Source organism: Rhinoraja longicauda, chromosome 7 (genome assembly GCF_053455715.1).
Source record: "Rhinoraja longicauda isolate Sanriku21f chromosome 7, sRhiLon1.1, whole genome shotgun sequence".
Lineage (NCBI taxonomy): Eukaryota > Metazoa > Chordata > Chondrichthyes > Rajiformes > Arhynchobatidae > Rhinoraja > Rhinoraja longicauda.
The window spans coordinates 44,750,127-44,770,741 of record NC_135959.1 but is presented as its reverse complement, the minus strand read 5'-3'; the positions used below and the strand labels follow the sequence as shown (position 1 = coordinate 44,770,741).

General features: G+C 41.2%; 1 protein-coding gene across 4 annotated transcripts in view; it reads right to left on the bottom strand.

Moving 5' to 3' along the window:
- Positions 1-3,719: 3,719 nt before the first annotated feature.
- Positions 3,720-20,615, bottom strand: part of LOC144595538 (mitochondrial intermediate peptidase-like) — a 71,047-nt gene continuing 54,151 nt past the window's right edge. For all 4 annotated transcript variants that reach the window (XM_078403067.1, XM_078403068.1, XM_078403069.1 and 1 more), the window contains one exon: positions 3,720-4,123. In XM_078403067.1, coding sequence (XP_078259193.1) covers positions 4,026-4,123 — 98 coding nt within the window. In that variant the 3' untranslated portion in view covers positions 3,720-4,025. The remainder of the gene's footprint in view (positions 4,124-20,615) is intronic.

Here is a 20,615-nt window from a genome sequence, read left to right as displayed (position 1 = left end):
TTGAAGGTTACTTGGCCCTCTGTAAATTGCCCTTAGTGTGTCGGGAGTGGATAAGAAAGTGGAATAACATAGAACTAGTGTGAACGAGTAATCCATGGTCGGCGTAGACTCCGTGGGCCGAAGGGCCTGCCTCCATGCTGTATCTTTCAATCAATCAATGGAGTCAAATGTATATATTACTCACTTTATTATGGCAGTCTATTAGTAAATTGAGTTTTCCATAGGGTTGTGCCTGCAATTATCTAAAGTGCCTGCAAAATTGCATTAGCAATTAACAATTGATTTAAAGAAACCCGAGATGTTTAATATGAGCTCCAGACCCTGGCAACTGATTTAATAGTGTTGAATAAAACCCTACATTTTTCAGTCCTTTTCATTATGAAAGTACTCATGATAGTAGTGCTGCACTGATGCATGTGGGAGGCGGAAAGAAAGGCACCTAATATATGGTTTGTAACTTACTAAAGTGGAACTCATTTCATGTTTGTGCTTCGAGCTCAAAGGTAACAATAACAAGACTGGTTGGTTTGGTTTCTGGGGGCATGCAAGTGGCTGACGGGGCTAATTTATACAGCAGGATATGATTAACGGCTGATGTGCTGTGATTGTGATCCAGATTGCAGGAATTCTGCTTTGCCTCAACAACTTTCTGGGTGGCACGGTGGTGCAGCGGTAGAGTTGCCACCTTACATCACCAGAGACCTGGGTTTGATCCTGACTACGGGTACCGTCTGTATGGAGTTTGTACGTTCTCCCCGTGACTTGCGTGGGTTTTCTCCGGGATCTCCGGTTTCTTCCCACACTCCAAAGACGTACAAGTTTGTAGGGTAATTGGCTTGATATAATTGTAAATTGTCCCTAGTGTGTGGGATAGTATGAGTGTACATAGATCGCTGGTCAGCATGTACGTGGTGGGCCAAAGGGCCTGATTCTGCACTGTATCTCTAAACAAAAACTAAACTCCACTCTGAAGGAGGGTTTCAACCTCAAACATCACTTATCCATGTTCTCCCGAGATGCTGCCTGACCCGCTGAGTTACTCCAGCACTTTAGTTTTTTTTGCTCATTTCCTCCATCTGCAGTTCCTGGCATCAACTCGACTCTACTGATTGTCTGTAGCTCCAGTTTAGAGGGAGATCTAAATTAATATTGAAATGAAGAAACAAGGAACTGTAGATCCTAGTTTAAGAAATATAGTACAAAGTAGCTAGGCTGATCCGGCATTATTTTTTACAAAGGCCAATTAACCTACAAACCCCCACGTTTGGGATGTGGGAGGAAACCGGAGCACCCGGAAGAAACCCATGGTCTCAGGGAGAACGTGCAAACTCCACACAGACAGCACCCGAGGTCAGGATCAAACTCGGGTCTCTGTCGCTGTGAGGCAGCAGCTCTACCCGCTGCGCCACTGTATGGTAGGCTTCCTGGGCCAAATTAGTTAACTCAGCTAATATGAAGCAGCGTGATCAGTTCACTCTTCATGTAAGATGACAGCCATTTATATTCACTGCAATCTGAAGAAAATATTTTTATGCAACATTCCACATTATAAAAGCAAATATCTTTTACTATTAATTTTAATCAATGTTCTTTTCCAATCATATTCATACCATCCCAGCTAACACTTGCTTTCTTAGTGAAGATAAATAATCTCTTTCTGCCTGGCTGAGGTCAGCTAATTCCCCAGGTACTGTTCATAAGTTTTTGGAACAGAATTAAGCCATTTGGCCCATTAGGTCGACTCCGCCATTCAATAATGGCCGATCTCTCTTCTCCTCTCAACTCTGTTGGTGGAAGGTGATGCCCTTTTAGTATTTATGGGCAAGTTTCACATCAGACAGTATATTTAATAACCAAAACACAGACACATACATCCCTCGACAAAATAAAGAACCAGAGTTATTAGTTAATTAAATATAACCATCATTCTGAGGTCTTCACCGTTTATCTTTCAAGGAAATGCTTTTGGAACAGCTTATTCTTTTTAGGCAGGATTGTATGTTTGTGTGCATCATGAAAGATTGAAAAGTCAGCAAAGCTGACTGAAATATGGATGTGATGCCTTTACTAGAGATGTCTACGGAGAATTGGACAGCTTATGGTAGGGCATCATTCTAACATTGACCATTAGAAATATGACCCATGCATGTTCAATCCCAAAATTGGATTTAGAATGAAGAAGGATAAATTCAGCGTTCACAAACCAGTAAACAGGGATGGGAAATGTTAGAGATCTGGGATAATATGGTAAATTTCAGCCAGAAAGGTATGGGCTACAAAATAAATGTCAGCTTAGATTTATTAAGGGCAAATAGTGTTTAATTAACAACTGAATTCCTTAGCAAAGTAATAAAAATGTTGAAGGTAGGTTGTTGTTGTTATCTGCTTTCAAAAGACCTTTGAGGAAATACCCACTGAGTGGAAACGCTAACAAAACTAAAGCTCGTGAAACATAAGAAACCGCAGCAGCAAAGATACAAAATCAGCACCAGCAGCAGTAGATGGAAGTGAAATCGTTTCCTAAGACGGAAGGAAATAAGCAATGATATTTCCCAGGGTGTAGGAGTTGGTTGTACCGTGCGAGGTAGTCTAAGGTGTACGAATGTTTAAAGTTTGAGATAAGAAAGTAGAAACAAGAAATTGCAGATGGACAAAAAGTGCTGGAGTAACTCAGCAGATCAGGCAGCATCTCTTGCAAAAAAAGGATGGGTGATATTTCGGGTTGTTTTTCCGACAATTTAATAATCAAAAACATTTCCTATCCCGGCCTTTCCTCCTCCTCACTGCTCCCATGGGGCAGAACTTACAAAAGCTTGAAAGCGCACTCCACCTGACTCAGAAACATCTTCTTCCCTTCTGTTATCAGGCTTCTGAATGGTCCTTCCATAAGCTGAGGTGCTGCCCGATTCACCTCTATCCCATTGAGGACATTGGACTTTGCCTCTGGACTATGGTGGCACAATGGCACAGTGGTTGAGTTGTTGCCTCACAGCGCCAGAGACCCAGGTTTGATCCTGACTACAGGTGCTGCCTGTACAGAGTTTGTACGTTCTCCTGTGACCGCGTGGGTTTTCTCCGTGTGCTCCAGTTTCCTTCCAAATTCCAAAGACGTGCAGGTTTGAAGGTTAATTGGATTCCGTAAATTGCCTGTAGGGTAGTGTGTTCGCTGCAAAACTGGGAAAACATAGAACTAGCGTACGGATGACATAGATGGTTGGCGTGGACTTGGTGGGTTGAACGGCCTGTTTCCACGCTGTATCTGAACTAAACGAAACTGTCACACTATAATGCTAAGAACTATATTCGTCACTATGTATCTTTCTCTTTGCTCTACCTATTGTGCTTGAGTTTGGCTTGATTGGATATTGATTTCATATTATCTGATTTGTTTGGATCGCATGCAAAACAAAGCTTTTCAAAGTACATTGGTACATGGAAAATGGCATTAAAAAATGGCGCCTCTTACATGCATGATCAGTGGACTCGTTCTGTATAATTGCTAACCAAGCATGGTATGGCAATACTCTACTGTGTGTAAGAAAATAATTTCACCGTGCATTTGCATGTCACACAGGTAATAAAGCACCACTGAACCATTGAATAAAGCCACTGTTTGGTGTTGTAAAACATTTTTTCATAAAACTTTAGGGCATAATTATTCCTGGTAGCAAGCATGATTAACATGCTTGACTTGTTAATCAAACACATTATTGGCTATTGATAGCCCTGGTAATAACACACAATTGTGTCCAGGAAATAAATTTATCCTGCTTCAGAAAATTAAACACAGCTAATTAAAAGCAGACTTCAACTTTTTTACTCTTGATAAACTTTAGAAACATGGTTCAAAAACTCATATCGTAATAAAAACTAAAATTAAATTAGGTTCTAATCAATACAAAATATGTCAATGACACTGAAATTATTTTTATAAATCGCATTATTTACACATACGCATTTATAAATTCTGCAATTATTGCAGGGATACACATGTAATTCAAACATCCTGCAAGTATCTTTTCCAATTACTCAGAATCAAAAAAGAAGGTCTCAAAGTTTAAATCCAGGTCTGACACCAAGGCATCAACAAAGTCGTCCATTGAAGGTTTCTTCTGAAGCATATCTGCAAATAAAAATATTGTAATTACAAATTTACTCTAGCATTGTTCACTAAGCCTATTAAAATAATCTCTAATATAAATCATTTCCTTTGAAGTTCAGATCTACTTCCCAAGTGCAATTTCATCCCTGGTTAATCACTTTTTTTTGTTTGCATTAAGCTTTTATGTTCATAAGTTATCGGAGCAGAATGAGGCCATTCGGCCCATCAAGTCTACTCTGCCATTCAATCATGGCCGATCTATCTTTCCCTCTAAAACCCATTCTCCTGCCTTCTCCCCATTACCCCAGACACCCATACTAATCAAGAACCTGTCAATCTCCGTCTTAAAAATATCCATCGACTTGGCCTCCACAGCTGTCTGTGGCAATGAATTCCACAGATTCACCAGCCTCCTTATCTCCTTTCTAAAGATACGTCCTTTTATTCTGTGGCTATGGTCTCTGGTCCTAGACCCTTCCACGAGAGGAAACATTCTCTCCACATTCACTCTATCCAGGTCTTTCACTATTCGGTAAGTTTCAATGTGGTCCACTCTCATCCTTCTAAACTCCAGTGCATTCAGGCCCAGTGTCGTGAAACGCTCATTAGATTTACTCGGTTATTTTGACATTAAGTGGAATAACAGGTGACCACCAGGGTGATTTCTTTAAATCCAAAATTAGAATAATGGAGCCTGTTTTAATGCATTGGAAGATAAAATGTTATTGATGATCAATGTTTCTGCTTTAAAACCTATTCCCCTCCATTCTGGTTCTTTCCACTGTAAACTGGCAAATAAATGTTTTAAGAATGCTGTGTTATTTAAATGAAGAACATTTCCTCACATTTACCTTCAGCACACCAATTTTTTAAACCTTGTGTGCAGGAAGGAACTGCAGATCAGCGGGACAGGTAGCCGCAGCATTCCCTCTCTCTATCCCTCCACTTCTCGTTTTCACCTAACAAACAACTAACAATGGCCTGTTTCCTTTATTATCATTACTTTTTTGCATATCTTTCGTTCATTGTTCTTTATCTCTCTACATCATCGTCTATATCTCTCGTTTCCCTTATCCCTAACCAGTCTGGTCTCGACCCAAGACGTCACCCATTCCTTTTCTCCAGAGATGCTGCCTGTCCCGCTGAGTTACTCCAGCATTTTGTGTCTATCCTTTAAACCTTGTTTTCTGTGAGCAACCCTTTTTCACAAGTTTAGTTTAGTTTTGTTTAGAGATACAGTGCAGAAACAGGCCCTTCAGACCAGAGACGGCTCGGCACTGACCAGCGATCCCCGCACATTAACACTATCCTACATAGGGACAAGTTACAATTTTACTGAAGCCAATTAACATACAAACGTGTAAGTTTTTGGAGTGTGGGAGGAAACGAGCTCCTGGAGAAAACCGATGTAGGTCACGGGAAAAACGTACAAACTCCATACAGATAGCACCCTTAGTCAGGACCAAACCCGGCTCTCTGGCACTGTAAGGCACCAACTCCACCGCTGCGCCACTGTGCAGCCCAAGTGTGGGGAAGTAAATGCAAACATGTCCTGTCCAAGCTCGTATCTAGTTTTTTTACACCTGTGAATGGTTAAAGTGGTTCGGTCATTCTGATGGCCATTATTTGATTCCATACTATAATAAACAAGCAAATTAATTAGGAAGCATCCACAACAGATTTGTCACACGCTAAGGAAAAACAATATCGTTTAATTAATTAAAAAAATTTAATACTGTTCAATATCCACTTTATATGAACCATTATCGCAAACAATTAAAGCATGTCAAATTCATATAATCAGTAGATAAATCTATCACTATTTACTCCAAAGGCTTTCAGAGAATTTCCATTTTATGATATGAAACCTTCGGCTTCCCAAAGTATTAATAGTGTTGCTGATTAATATGCTCTGATTCTTCTAGGTACTGTCACAATTTCCACAATTTTGATGTTTGCAAGAGAGAGTTAGATTTAGTTCTTAGGGCTAAGGGAATCTAGGGATATGGGGAAAAAGCAGGAATGGGGTACTGATTTTGGATGATCAGCCATGATCATATTGAATGGCGGTGCTGGCTCGAAGGGCCGAAAGCCCTACTCCTGCACCTATTTTCTATGTTTCTATAAATATTAATTCTACTTTACACCATTATCATAAGGAACGATACAAAGATTTCAAAGTAAATGCAGGATGGTTTTAAAAAGGTGCAATACTTTACATTTCTAAAGCTTCAACAAAATATCTGGTGTTACAATATTTAAAAGAAACTGCAAATGGGAAGGAGGGAGGAGTAGGGGGAGGGAGGAATGGCATCCATCATTGCCGATTGTCCATTGTTACCGAGTATGGGGGGGTAAATATGTACAGTATTGGAAAAACAGCCAATAAACATGCACTAAACAAAACACAATCTACCACATTGGCAACCCTTGGACTATCTTTAATCAGACTTTACCTTGCACTAAACATTGTACCCTTTATCATGCATCTGTACACTGTGGACTGCTTGATTGTAATGTCTTTCCGCTAACTAGATAGCACGCAGCCAAAGAGCTTTTCACTGTACCTCAGTACACATGACAATAAACTAAACTCAATAAACAGGACAAATAATAATAATAATAACAGGACACTAATAATAATAATAATAATAATAAGCACTTTATTCGTCCCACAACGGGGAAATTTGCAGGGAGCAAAGTGGATAGCAAAAATAAATAAGCGTTCATTAAAAACTTAAAATAGCAGTAATTATCTTTATTTACTGGCCTGCTGGGAGCAGTGCTGATTGTGCAATCTGACGGCAGCAAGAAGGAAGGACCTTCGATATCTCTCCTTCACACACTTCACATATACTTTAAATATTATAAATAATTGTTTTAAATTAACACACTGGAAGCAATGGTCAACCACTGCAATGATAATTTAAAGAATAAAAGTGAGTAAAGACTGTGGACACGGTGAGCGCAAAACAGGGGGAGGGAGGAATGGCATCCATCATTGCCGATTGTCCATTGTTACCGAGTATGGGGGGGGTAAATATGTACTCCTTTGTTCCCTCCTTTGTTCCCGATAGAAACAAACGCCTCGGTTACACTAGATTTGGTCCGCTATCGTTGAAAACCGTTATAAAGAGGTCCGTAATAACAACGGTAGACTGTATTCTTAAAATGAATTATAAAAACATCTGATGCTGCAGCATTTGTGTTCCTCTTGGTCCTGCTAAGGAATTTACTTCACACTTCTGCAGCATTAGTAGTTTTCAAAAGCTTTGGCAGTACCATGCTGAGGAACAGGTTAAAATGTCACTGGGATCCCATGAATGTCATGACCCTGATTTACATTTACTAATGAGGCTACTTCCCCCAATATCATTTCACCTTCCCCAGACCACAAGGAACTTGTCATGCAGATCGGTGGGAACACAGTCAAACCTACTCCCATTTAACATTGATGCACTGTTGTTGCCAGAGTTAGCAATCATGGGTCTCATTTAAAGAAACACTTGCATTCTTTAGTCTTTAGAGGTACAGCGTAGAAACAGACTCTTCGGCCCACCAGGTCCCCACAAATCAGCAATCTCCCTATACACTAACACTGTTGTACACACTCGAGACAATTTTTTTTTTTTTACTGAAGCCAATTAACCTACAAACCTGCACGTGTTTGGAGTGTGGGAGGAAACGGGAGCACCTGGAGAAAACCCACGTGGTCACAGGGAGAATGGAGAAATTCTGTACGGGCAGCACCCGTAGTCAGGATCAAATCTGGGTCTCTGGCGCTGTAAGGCTGCAACTTTACAACTGCGCCACTACACCGCTCCAATCACCAAAAACTTCTATATATAGAAGACACCATCTCAAGTATGCTGTGTTGACAATGTGCAGACCCACACAGAGACTAATTCATGAGTTTAATGTGCAGTTTTGAACTGAAGAGCAGTCAGAATGATTCGTGAGGCTGTTATTGGGAAGAACGCAAGTAATTAAAACATTCCCTTAAAAGAAGAAAAATGTGGAAAAGTAAAACTTTATATTGCTCTGGAAAAGTACAACTAAAAGGGACAGAACACCAAAGCTGTGAACAGCAAGGATAGGACAATAGACAATAGGTGCAGGAGTAGGCCATTTGGCCCTATGAGCCAGCACCGCCATTCACCGTGATCATGGCTCATCATTCTCAATCAGTACCCTGTTCCTGCCTTCTCTCCATATCCCCTGACTCAACTATCATTAAGAGCCCGATCTAACTCTCTCTTGAAAGCATCCAGAGAATTGGCCTCCACTGCTTCTGAGGCAGAGAATTCCACAGCTTCACAACTCTGAGTGAAAAAGTTCTTCCCCATCTCCGTTCTAAATGGCCTACCCCTTATTCTTAAATTGTGGCCCCTGGTTCGGGACTCCCCCAACATCGGGAACATGTTTCCTGCCTCCAGCGTGTCCAATCCCTTAATGATCTTATATGTTTCAATAAGCTCCCCTCTGATCCTTCTAAATTCCAGAGTATACAAGCCCAGTCACTCCAGTCTTTCAACAGTCCTGCCATTCCGGGAATTAACTTCGTGAACCTACACTGCACTCCTTCAATAGAAAGAATGTCCTTCCTCAAGTATGTGGACCAAAACTGCACACAATACTCCAGGTGCGGTCTCACTAGGGCCCTGTACAACTGCAGAAGGACCTCTTTGCTCCTATACTCAACTCCCCTTGTTATGAAGGCCAACATTCCATTGGCTTTCTTCACTGCCTGCTGTACCTGCATGCTTCCTTTCAGTGACTGATGCACTAGGACACCCAGATCCCGTTGTACTTCACCTTTTCCTAACTTGACACCATTCAGATAATAATCTGCCTTCCTGTTCTTACCACCCAAAGTGAATAACCTCACATTTATCCACAATAAACTGCATCTGCCATGCATCCGCCCACTCACACAACCTGTCCAAATCACCCTGCAACCTCATAGCATCTTCCTCACAGTTCACACTGCCCCCCCAGCTTTGTGTCGTCTGCAAATTTGCTAATGTTACTTTTAATCCCTTCATCCAAGTCATTAATGTATATTGTAAATAGCTGCGGTCCCAGCACCGAGCCTTGTGGTACCCCACTAGTCACTGCCTGCCATTCTGAAAGGGACCCATTTATCCCCACTCTTTGCTTTGTGTCTGCCAACCAATTTTCTATCCATGTCAGTACCCTACCCCCAATACCATGTGCTCTAATTTTGTCCACTAATCTCCAATGTGGGACCTTGTTGAAGGCTTTCTGAAAGTCAAGGTACACTACATCCACTGGCTGTCCCCTGTCCATTTTCCTAGTTACATCCTCAAAAAATTCCAGAAGACAAACATATAGGCTTGCAAATTCATAAACCCTAGATTAGAAATCAGGAGAAAAAAAATCCTAACCCCAAACAGGCAACCCGACAATTGCTCGAATGCCCAGGAAAAAAGATTGCAAAAAGAGGTGAACACTGCCTAGACCATCACAGGTACTGACCATCCCACCATCAAAGGGACTCCAAAAGGCATACAGTGCCCTCCATAATGTTTGGGACAAAGACCCAACATTTATTTATTTGCCTCTGTACTCCACAAGTAGAGGTTTGTAATAGAAACAAAATCACATGTGGTTAAAGCGTACATTGTCAGATTTTAATACAGACCATTTATATACATTTTGGTTTCACCATGTAGAACTTACAGCAGCATTTATACATAGTCCCCTTATTTCAGGGTACCATAATGTTTGGGACACAGCAATGTCATGTAAATGAAAGTAGTCATGTTTAGTATTTTGTTGTATATCCTTTGCATGCAATGACTGCTTGAAGTCTGCGATTCATGGACATCACCAGTTGCTGGGTGTCTTCTCTGGTGATGCCCTGCCAGGCCTGTATTGTAGCTTATGCTTGTTTTGGGGGCTTGTCCCCTTCAGTTTTCTCTTCAGCATATAAAAGACATGCTCAATTGGGTTCAGATCAGGTGATCGACTTGGTCACTCAAGAATCAACCACTTTTTAACTTTGAAAAACTCCTTTGTTGCTTTCGCAGTATGTTTGGGATCATTGTCTTGCTGTAGAATGAACTGCCGGCCAATGAGTTTTGAGGCATTTGTTTGAACTTGAGCAGATAGGATGTGTCTGTCCACTTCAGGATTCATTATGCTACTACTATCAGCAGTTGTATCATCAATGGAGATAAGTCAGCCAGTACCTTCAGCAGCCATACATGCCCAGGACATAACACCCCCACCACCGTGTTTCAGATGAGGTGGTATGCTTTGGATCTTGGGCAGTTCTTTCTCTCCTCCATACTTTGCTGTGGCCATCACTCTGATATATGTTATTCTTCGTCTCATCTGTCCACAAAACCTTTTTCCAGAACAGTGATTGCTCTTTTAAGTGCCTCTTGGCAATTCTATTTTTGTGGCTAACCAGTGGTTTGCATCTTGCAGTGTATCCTCTGTATTTCTGTTCATGAAGTCTTCTGCGGACAGTGATCATTGAAATCCCCACCTGACTCCGGAAGAGTGTTTCTGATCTGTCGGACATGTGTTTGGGGGTTTTCCTTTATTATAGAGAGAATTCTTCTGTCATCAGCTGTGGAGGTCTTCCTTGGCCTGCCAGTCCCTTTGTGATTAGTAAGCTCACCAGTGCTCTTTCTTCTTAATGATGTTCCAAACAGTTGATTTTGGTAAGCCTAAGGTTTGGCTGATGTCTCTAACAGTTTTATTCTTGTTTCTCAGTCTCATAATGTCTTCTTTGACTTTCATTGGCACAACTTTGGTCATGTTGATAAACAGCAATAAAAGTTTCCAAAGGTGATGGAAAGACTGGAGGAAAGACTAGGTGCTGAGAGCTCTCTTATACCTGCATTAAGGAGGCAATTAAACCACCCGAGCAATTACAAATGCCTGTGAAGCCAATGTGTCCCAAACATTATGGTGCCCTGAAATGGGGGGACTATGTATAAACACACCTGTAATTTCTACATGGTGAAGCCAAAATGTATAAAAATGGCCATTAATAAAATCTGACAATGTGCACTTTAACCACATGTGATTCTTTCTATTAGAAATCTCAAATTGTGGAGTACAGAGGCAAATAAATAAATTATGGGTCTTTGTCCCAAACATTATGGAGAGCACTGTATTATATATATTTTTTTCCTCTCATTTGACTCTCAGTCTGACCCAAAACGTCACCTACTCCTTTGTGTTGCTGCAAGTAAGAATTTCATTGTTCCATTTCGGGACAAACGACAATAAAACACTCTTGACCACTTGTCAAACAGACTTCCAAAGACACTAAACTGAGAGGTGGGATGAATTAGTTCCTTCAAACAGTCTGACAGATGCCTGATCAAAAGCACATACTATCCTCTGTGGCACTCCTTTGCCATATTTTACGAAAGGTTTCCCATTCTATTTGGGATACAAATAGAAGATGCTGCTGACCAAAACCCTTGAAGAAGATGATCGTATCTCCAGTCCCTTGGTGAAGATGGAAGCCTTTGACTTCATGAATTAAACATGTAGTCATAGGCAGGTCAGATTTCTTTACCATTGTTAATTTTTCTCACACTACTCGAGGCTGATTAAATGCAAATGCAGGGAATCACAGGTGCTGGTTTACAACAAAATGTCACAAAGTGCTGGAGTAACTTGGGGGTGAGGCAGCATCTTTGGAGGACATGAAAAGGCAACCTTTTTGGGTCAGAAGGTTCCAAAATGTCACTTGTTCATGTTCTCCAAAGATGCTGCCTGACCCGCTGAGTTACTCCAGCAATTTGTCTATCTTCAGTGTAAACCAGCATCTGCAGTTCCTTCCTACCAATGAGAGAGACATGGAGGTAGGCTTAAAGAATGTCTTAAAGGGAAAAAATGAGATAGTAAGTCAGGGAATTAGAGAGGGAAGCCGAACACTTAGGCCCATGGTAGCTGAAAGTGCAATCTCCAGTTTGGGCAACTTCCAAGAGCCAGGATTAGAGGAGCACAGCTTTTTGATCTGGAGGAAATTGGTAGAAACAAAGAACTGCAGATGCTGGTTTATACCAAAGATAGACACAAAGTGCCGCAGTAACTCAGCAGGTCTGGCATAATCTCTGGAGAACATGGATAGGAAAGGTTTAGAGGGATATGGGCCAAACACGGGCATGTGGGACTAGTGTGGTTGGGCACCTTGGACAGCATGAGCAAGTTGAGCCTAAGGGCCTATTTCCGTGCTATAAGACTCTTATACCCCTTCATGGTTGCAAAAGGGAAATTAATGCATTCCAAAATAAATAATGTTTAAAATGTGGTTTATTGGTGGTCTACCTTTGAACTGAACCGCTTGCATTTGTAAACTTGTAGTACAAGACTACCTAGTTCCTCTTCTCCAAACACAATCAACAGTACATCTAAAACACATTATTGTCGGATTAGGTAACAATTTCATCACCATACAAAGGGCACAGCGGTAGAATTGCTGCCTTACAGTGCCTGGTTCAGCAACTTGAATGCCCAGGACCCATGAAGACTGTAAAATGTGGTGAACACTGCCCAGTACATCATGGGTTCAGACTGCCCCAACATCGAAGGGATTTACAGAAGTCGCTGCCTCAAAAAGGCAGCCAGCATCATCACAGACCCACACCACCGTGGCCACACACCCCTTTCACTCCTGCCATCAGGAAAAATATATAGGAGTCTGAAAACTGTAATGGCCAGGTTCAGGAACTGTTTCTTCCCTGTAGCCATCAGGCTATTAAAGATGACTTAAAAACTACATAGACACACACACATTATATATATGATATATATTATAATATATATATATTTATATAGGAATGGGCGACGTTTTGGGTCAAGACCCTTCAGACTGTGATTCGGGGGGGGGGGGATACTAGATATTTGGAAGGGTGCAAAGAGCATGCAAGGTGAAAAGGACATTGATCAAGGAGATGTACAATAGTTCATTGTTGGGTGACAATGTGGCATACAAACAATAAAATTAATCAGAAGGACAGTGAAAATAGTAGGAGAACTAGAGTGGGGGAGGGACACAGAGAGCGAGGGAAAGCAAGGGTTACCTGAAGTTAGAGAAATCAATAATCATACCAGTGGGTTGTAAGCTGCCCAAGCGAAATATGAGGTGCAGTTCCTCCAATTTGCGTTTAGCAACCGGAGATCGTGTAGGCCCAGGCGGACTGAGCGAAGGTGTTCTGCGAAACGATCGTCAGTGCTCGGTTGCGCCTATTTATCTTCCATAGTGTGTAGGATGGGGCTAGTGATTTCGCATTTGGAAAGCAGTGACAGGATCGGTCAAAGTCGGCATAGATTTATGAAGGGGAAATCCTGCTTGTCTAATCGTCTGGAATTTTTTGAGGATGTAACAAGTAGAATGGATAAAGGAGAGACAGTGGATGTGGTGTATCTGGACTTTCAAAAAGCCTTTGATATGGTCAAACATAAGAGATTAGTGTGCAAAATTCGAGCACATGGTATTGGGGGTAGGGTATTGAGATGGATAGAGAACTGGTTGGCAGACAGGAAGCAAAGAGTAAGAATTAACGGGTCCTTTTCAGAATGGCAGGCAGTGACTAGTGGGGTGCCGCAAGGCTCAGTGCTGGGACCCCAGTTATTTACAATATATATTAGCGATTTAGATGAAGGAATTAAATTCAACATCTCCAAGTTTGCAGGTGACACAAAGCTGGGTGGCAGTGTGAGCTGCGAGGAGAATGCTATGAGGCTGCATGGTGACTTGGATAGGTTGGGTGAGTGGGCAGATGCATGGCAGATGCAGTATAATATGATTAAATGTGAAATTGTCCACTTTGGTGGCGAGGACAAGAAGGCAGATTATTATCTGAATGGTGTTAGATTAGGAAAAGGGGTGGTGCAACGAAACCTGGGTGTCCTTGTATATCAGTCACAAAGTAAGCATGCAGATACAGCAGGCAGTGAAGAAAGCTAATGGCATGTTGGCCTTCTTAGCAAGAGGATTTGAGTATAGGAGCAAGGAGGTCCTATTGCAGTTGTACAGGGCCCTGGTGAGACCACACCTGGAGTATTGTGTGCAGTTTTGGTCTCCTAATTTGAGGAAGGACATTCTTACTATTGAGGGAGTGCAGCGTAGGTTCACCAGGTTAATTCCCAGGATAGCAGGACTGACATATGATGAAAGAATGGGTCGACTGGGCTTATATTCACTGGAATTTAGAAGGATGAGAGGGGATCTTATAGAAACATATAAAATTCTTAAGGGATCCGACAGGCTTGATGCAGGAAAAATGTTCCCCATGTTGGGGGAATCCAGAACTAGGGGTCACAGTTTAACAATAAGGGGTAGGCCATTTAAGACTGAGATGAGGAAAAACGTTTTCAGCCAGAGTTTTGAATCTGTGGAATTCTCTGCCAGAGAAGGCAGTGGAGGTCATTTCACTGGATGTATTCAAGAGAGTGTTAGATATAGCTCTTAGGGCTAACAGAATCAAGGGATACGGGGAGGAAGCAGGAACAGGGTACTGATTCTCGATGATCAGCCATGATCATATTGAATGGCAGTGCTGGCTCGAAGGCCTACTCCTGGAACTATTTTCTATGTTTCTAGTGTTTGGAGAATCGTTGGTTGGTGCGGACTCTGGGGGCCAAAGGGCCAATTTCCGCCCTGTATCTCGTTTAGTTTAGTTTTGTTTATCGTCACACCTACTGAGATACAGCGAAAAGCTTTTGTTGCATGCTGTCAGTGGAAGACAATACATCATTACAATCGAGCGGTCCAACGTGTACCGATACACGATGAATGGAATCATTTGAATAACATTTGGTGCAAGATAAAGTCCAGTAAAGTCAGATCAAAGATAGGGTCTCCAATGTAGATAGTAGCTCAGGACTAGTAGATAGTTCTGATTGCTTCAATTCCAGGGCTTCAATGTCGGGAGCCCTGACCACCCCGACGTGGCAATTTCGACTGCCTGACCGTGGGAAAAGACGGCAGGGAAGAGAAAGACATTCTGGCCTTCTATCACAGCGAGGTGATGACCGGAGGAGACTCACTGTGATGGATGTTTCTTTGTGATTGTGTGGTTTATTGGTTTCTTTTTTATTGCCTCTCATTGTTGACTGTGGGTAACGTAATTTTGTCCAAAAACATGTTTTTGGATGACAATAAAGGCTATTCTATTCTATTCTAGTGGTGACTGGGATAAGCCTATAGTGGCGGTTTACCCTAAGATAGACACAAAATGCTGGAGTATCTCAGCGGGCCAGGCAGCATCTCTGGAGAAAAGGAATAGGTGATGTTTTGGGTCGAGACCTTTCTTCAGACATGAAGAAAATCTGAAGAGAGGTCTGAAATGCCACTTATACCTTTTCTCCAGAGATGCTGCCTGACCCACTGAGTTACTCCAGCTTAAACCAAAATGAGAGTTTCCTCAATACTTTATTTCACCGCACCTTTTCTTGGAAATTTCTCAGTGGGTTTCTGTTGGAACTGATCCAACATGGCAATATGTGAATTCGGACGACTGTGGCTAACTATAATGCACTTTAGATTAGAATGCAGGTTCCCATAGCTAGAGAGACACGCCTTTGCCTGGAGCTACTGTAGAGCGAGCTTTTTACTCTTTGAAGTGCAGCACTCCGCATAATCGACGAGCGAGCTACTTAATCATCTAAACTTGCTGCAAACTCAACAATCCACCGTTTACATGTGAAAATATAGTTAAAGAAACGGATTGATTTGCAAAATGCACAGTAAATATGTGTCTGTTTTGGCTCTTAAAAATTCTGGGAATAATGCAAAGCACATTTTCTCAACCCCAGTAATTGTATTTAGATGTAAATGAAACCAAATGTCAGCAGCCAAGAACAACCCACAGGTGAACAATCTTGAACCCATTTTGTGCCACAAACCATTTCCAACCTTTTAATATATTTTTCACAAATAATTAGATGCAAAGTTATTGGCCTTGTACTTGAATATATTTAATATGAGTGGTACTTAAAACTTTTCATGGCGTGTATCATAAGAAACGTGTTAAACGTAGGATTTTATTGCAGGGAGAAAATTTTAAGTTCAAAATTTACCTTTAATTTATTATTTTCCAACTGTGGGTTCAAATATTAAGTAAGCATGGAACACTATCACTGGAATGTTAACTACATCTTCCAGATGGAACGCTTAGCTTTCAAGATGGTCAACAACTCGTGTTATGCTGACAAGATAGTTTAAGGATTGAAGAACAGATGATATATGAACATATTTCAAACAAAACTATTCACAAATATTTGAGTAAGTGGCATTAGTACATTATTAGTGCATTTTAAAGCAGACAGACTCAGATAAAAGGTGCCTGTGCATCAATGAGCCAGAGAAAGTTCACATTCAGATATCAGAATGCCTTCATGTAACTAAACTGCAATCACTGAAGCACAAATCTGAATGCATTTTTATTGCTTTCATTTTTTAAATTTTTACTCCGTAAATTTTAAACTATGTACACATAGTACCCATAGTCAGGATCAAACACGGGTCACTGGCACTGTAAGGCAGCAACTCTACTGCTTTTCCACACCCCCCCTCCCCCTCCCACCAGATGACCTCTACAACAGAAACTTCTACTTTAAGATGGCTCCGTTTATAACCTAACCATCCTACCATTCTCTCAACAACTAGAGAGTGGACCTACGCTATTTTCTACCTCTTGGAGACCCTCGAACCATCCTTGATCAGACTTTATCTTGCACTAAATGTTATTCCCTTTATCCTGTATCTGTACACGGCTTGATTGTAAACATGTTAATCTTTCCGCTGACTGGATAGCACGCAAAAGCATTTCACTGTACCTCAGTACACGTGACAATAATAAACTAAAGTAAAAGTTCAGATTGTTTCTATATTAATAACAACATTGATTCCTTTCATTTCTAGAAAGCTAAAATAAAATTACTTACTGGATGTTAATTTTGGATGTTTGGGTATTTTGTTTTATTACATTCCTCAAAGCAAGATTAATGCCATCGTTATCATTGGCCAGCCAAATGTCAAAACATTTTTAACAAAACATTTTCATTTATGGATTCAACTTGAACAAGATTGTGCAATCCTCCAAAAAAAAGTCATGAACCCAGCAAAGTTAGATTCAGAAAACTATAAATCATGGCAAATACTTCATAATCCAGTATAAATGATAATGGAATTTGCATGCCAGTATTCCATAAAAATAAAATTTACGTACAAGTTTATAATAAAATTCTGGAACATAGTGCAGCTGATTAAACACAATCTTGATTTTAGAAACTTGAAAGTTAAACGTTAGAAGTTGTGCCCAGTAAAGCTATGCGGTTATTAAAGATGGAAGATTGTTGCTATGGCAGCTGATTGCAACGGCTGCCATTTTCCACTTTGTTACCCTTAGCAATGAGGATCTCTGATCCAAGTAGATAATGACAAACGATCCAAGGGTCAAGAGAGAGGCTAACCCTCCCCCCACCCACTCTGAACATTAAACTTTCACTGTGGATTTCCTTGGGAAACTGATAAGGTCATACTTTTATTTTCAACAGCCACAGAGATTTAACACATTTTTGCCCAAACAGCAGTCATTTTGTTTAGAGTTATAGTAATAGAAAGCTGTATTGTACAGCAAGGAGTATAAGCATTTTTACCCAATTAAACCTAGATAATTGTTTTTGCATTTTTTTAAAACACAGTATTCTAAAATCCCATTCAGCATCAATGCTGAGCATGAGCAAGGCCTGCAAATCAGCTAATATCAGACAACTCAGAAACCTAGTCAACAAGTCACATGTTCCACAGTAATTAGGTCAATTATAGTAAAAATGAATAATGCATGTCAGCAGTGGTTATCCGTGTAGCCCTAGCTATTAACTGTGCTGGGCAGACAGGAGGGGAGGAGGGAAAGAAGTAGAGGGCTTGAACGAGTTGGAGATGGAGAGAGGAAAAAGTGACTGGTGGGGAGGGGGAAACTCAGAAATACCAACCGATGGGCTAAAATTGAATTGGCAAATATTGGCAGGATTTGCAAATATTTTCAACTCCATAAACTGAAAGGACTGGGCGGCACGGTGGCGCAGCGGTAGACTTGCTGCCTTACAGTGCCAGAGACCAAGGTTCGATCCTGACTACGGGTGTTGTCTGCATGGAGTTTGTACGTTCTCCCTGTGACTGCATGGGTTTCCTCCGGGTGTTCAGGTTTCCTCCCACACTCCAAAGACATACAGGTTTGTAGGTTAACTGGCTTTGGTAAAAATTGTAAATTGTCCCTAGTGTGTAGGATTGGGTGATGGGGTGATTGCTGGTTAGCAAGGCCTCTGTGGGCTGAAGGGACAGTTTCCACGCTGTATCTCTAAACTAAACTAAATTACAGAACTCTGGTCTTCTGGACAATTTACTATATTTTACTTCTCCCACATACATATTTTGAATCTCCTGGACAGGTTCACTGTAGAGTAAACTTACATTTGAATATTTCTCATTTACATATTTTACCTCATCACCAAAAGTCTTCCTGCTGGAATGAGGTCACCTCAGGTGAGTGAAAAATTGTTCATTGTTTGTTTGTCCGCTTCATTCCAGAACCATAGTTACCCCAATATGACTATTAAACACTATCGACTCTTGACAGTTTCTACTCATCAAGGGGAACAATAAGTTTGGGATTGCTATACAGTGACGATCCAAGAAAATGACAGAAAGCACCAGTTCCAATCACTAGAGGCATGTATAGCGTGGAAACAGGCTCTTCGGCCCAACTTGCCCATGCTGACCAACATGCCCCATCTACACTAGTCCCACCTCCTGTGTTTGGCCCATATCCCTATAAACCTTTCCTATCTATGTACCTGTCCAAATGATTTTTAAGCATTGTGATAGTACCTGCCTCCGTTACCTCCTTTGGCAGCTCGTTCCATATACCTACCTTGATTTGTGTAATAAGTATCCGCTCAGGTTCCTATTAAATCTTTCCCCCTTCCCCTTAAACCTATTTCCTCTGGTTCTCGATTCTCCTATTCTGGGTAAAAGACTATGTGTATTCACCCTATCTATTCCTCTCAATCTTATACACCAGCACCAATCACTATACTTGTCTTTTTTTTACTTTGCAAATGTAATAGATAGGGTGAATGCACAGACTTTTACCCAGAGTAGGGGTTTCAAGAACCAGAGGACATAGGATGAAAGGTGAGAGGGGGAAAAATTCATTAGAATCTGAGGGGCAACTTTTTCACTCTGGGTGATGGGTGAATTGAATGAGGAGGTAGTTGAGCCAGGTACTATAACAATATTTAGAAGACATTTGGACAGGTCCATGGATAGGAAATGGTTCAGGGGGATTTGTGGCCAAATGCAGGCAGGTGGGACGAGCGTAGATGGGGCATCTTTCTCGGCATAGACAAGTTGAGCTTAAGCACCTGTTCCCATGCTGTATGACTCTACAAACCTCAGTCAACAAATATGCAATGTACATGATGCCTGCATATGTACACACTTGGAGACCAAGATTCAAGTCAACACTGAGTAATTCACTGAAGAGGAAGCAACATCCCGAACTCTTCAGCCAACCTGCTTTTCCACACAATACCACACCCTAACAATCAAGACTTTGCAAAGCATGGTTCTTTTTCCATTTTTCACAGCAATTTCTCAGTGAAGGCAAACAGTAAAAATGGAATACACCATTGCCTCCAATGTGGCTTTGGCTGACTAGGGAAACGTAACATCACTTCAGCACCACTAATGTAGACTGGGGCGCGTACTCAACCCTGCATCCCAGAGTCCTATAAACCCTTCCTATCCATAAATGTGACCAAAAGTCTTCTACATCTCGTTTTTGCCTTGCATAGTGCTTCCCTCTCCACATCCAATTTTCAGGATGGAGAAATACCACTCTAAACATCACAACAGGACGCTAGCCATTTTTGCAATGCCACAGTTCAGCTAATTATCCCCCCTCGACCGGAAGAAGCTACAAAAAGCATTTTGGAAATGGACCAACTTAGTGACTCATGACAGTCATCTGCAAAAGGTAACTCTCATCCTGCTTATTGAGGTAGAGCAGAACACAACCACAAAGCTAAAAACATTTTTGTGGTGCAGTACGAAGACGAGTCATGCCCTGAAATGTTAACCAACAGTCCAAAGAAGCGTCTCAACCCAAAATGTCATCAATCATTTTTCTCCAGAGATGCTGCCTGACCTGCTGAGTTACTCCTGGCCTGACTGTCTTTCTTTGGTAAAAACCAGCATCTGCAGTTTGTTTTTTTTCGAAAAAGTTATCTGTTTATTCTACGGCAACCATTTCTTATTAACCCAGAATACTTTATTAATATTGCTGCTGGCTAAAATAATTACACTTCATAAAACTTTATGAAGTGCAAAACACTCCATAAGCACAGTTAAATTTCTTCCTTATTCAGGTTCTTCTTTCTTGTCAGGGAACCGACAGGTCAAGAGTTGAAATGTAGAAGTATTTAATCTGTATTTTTAGTATGAAATGATATG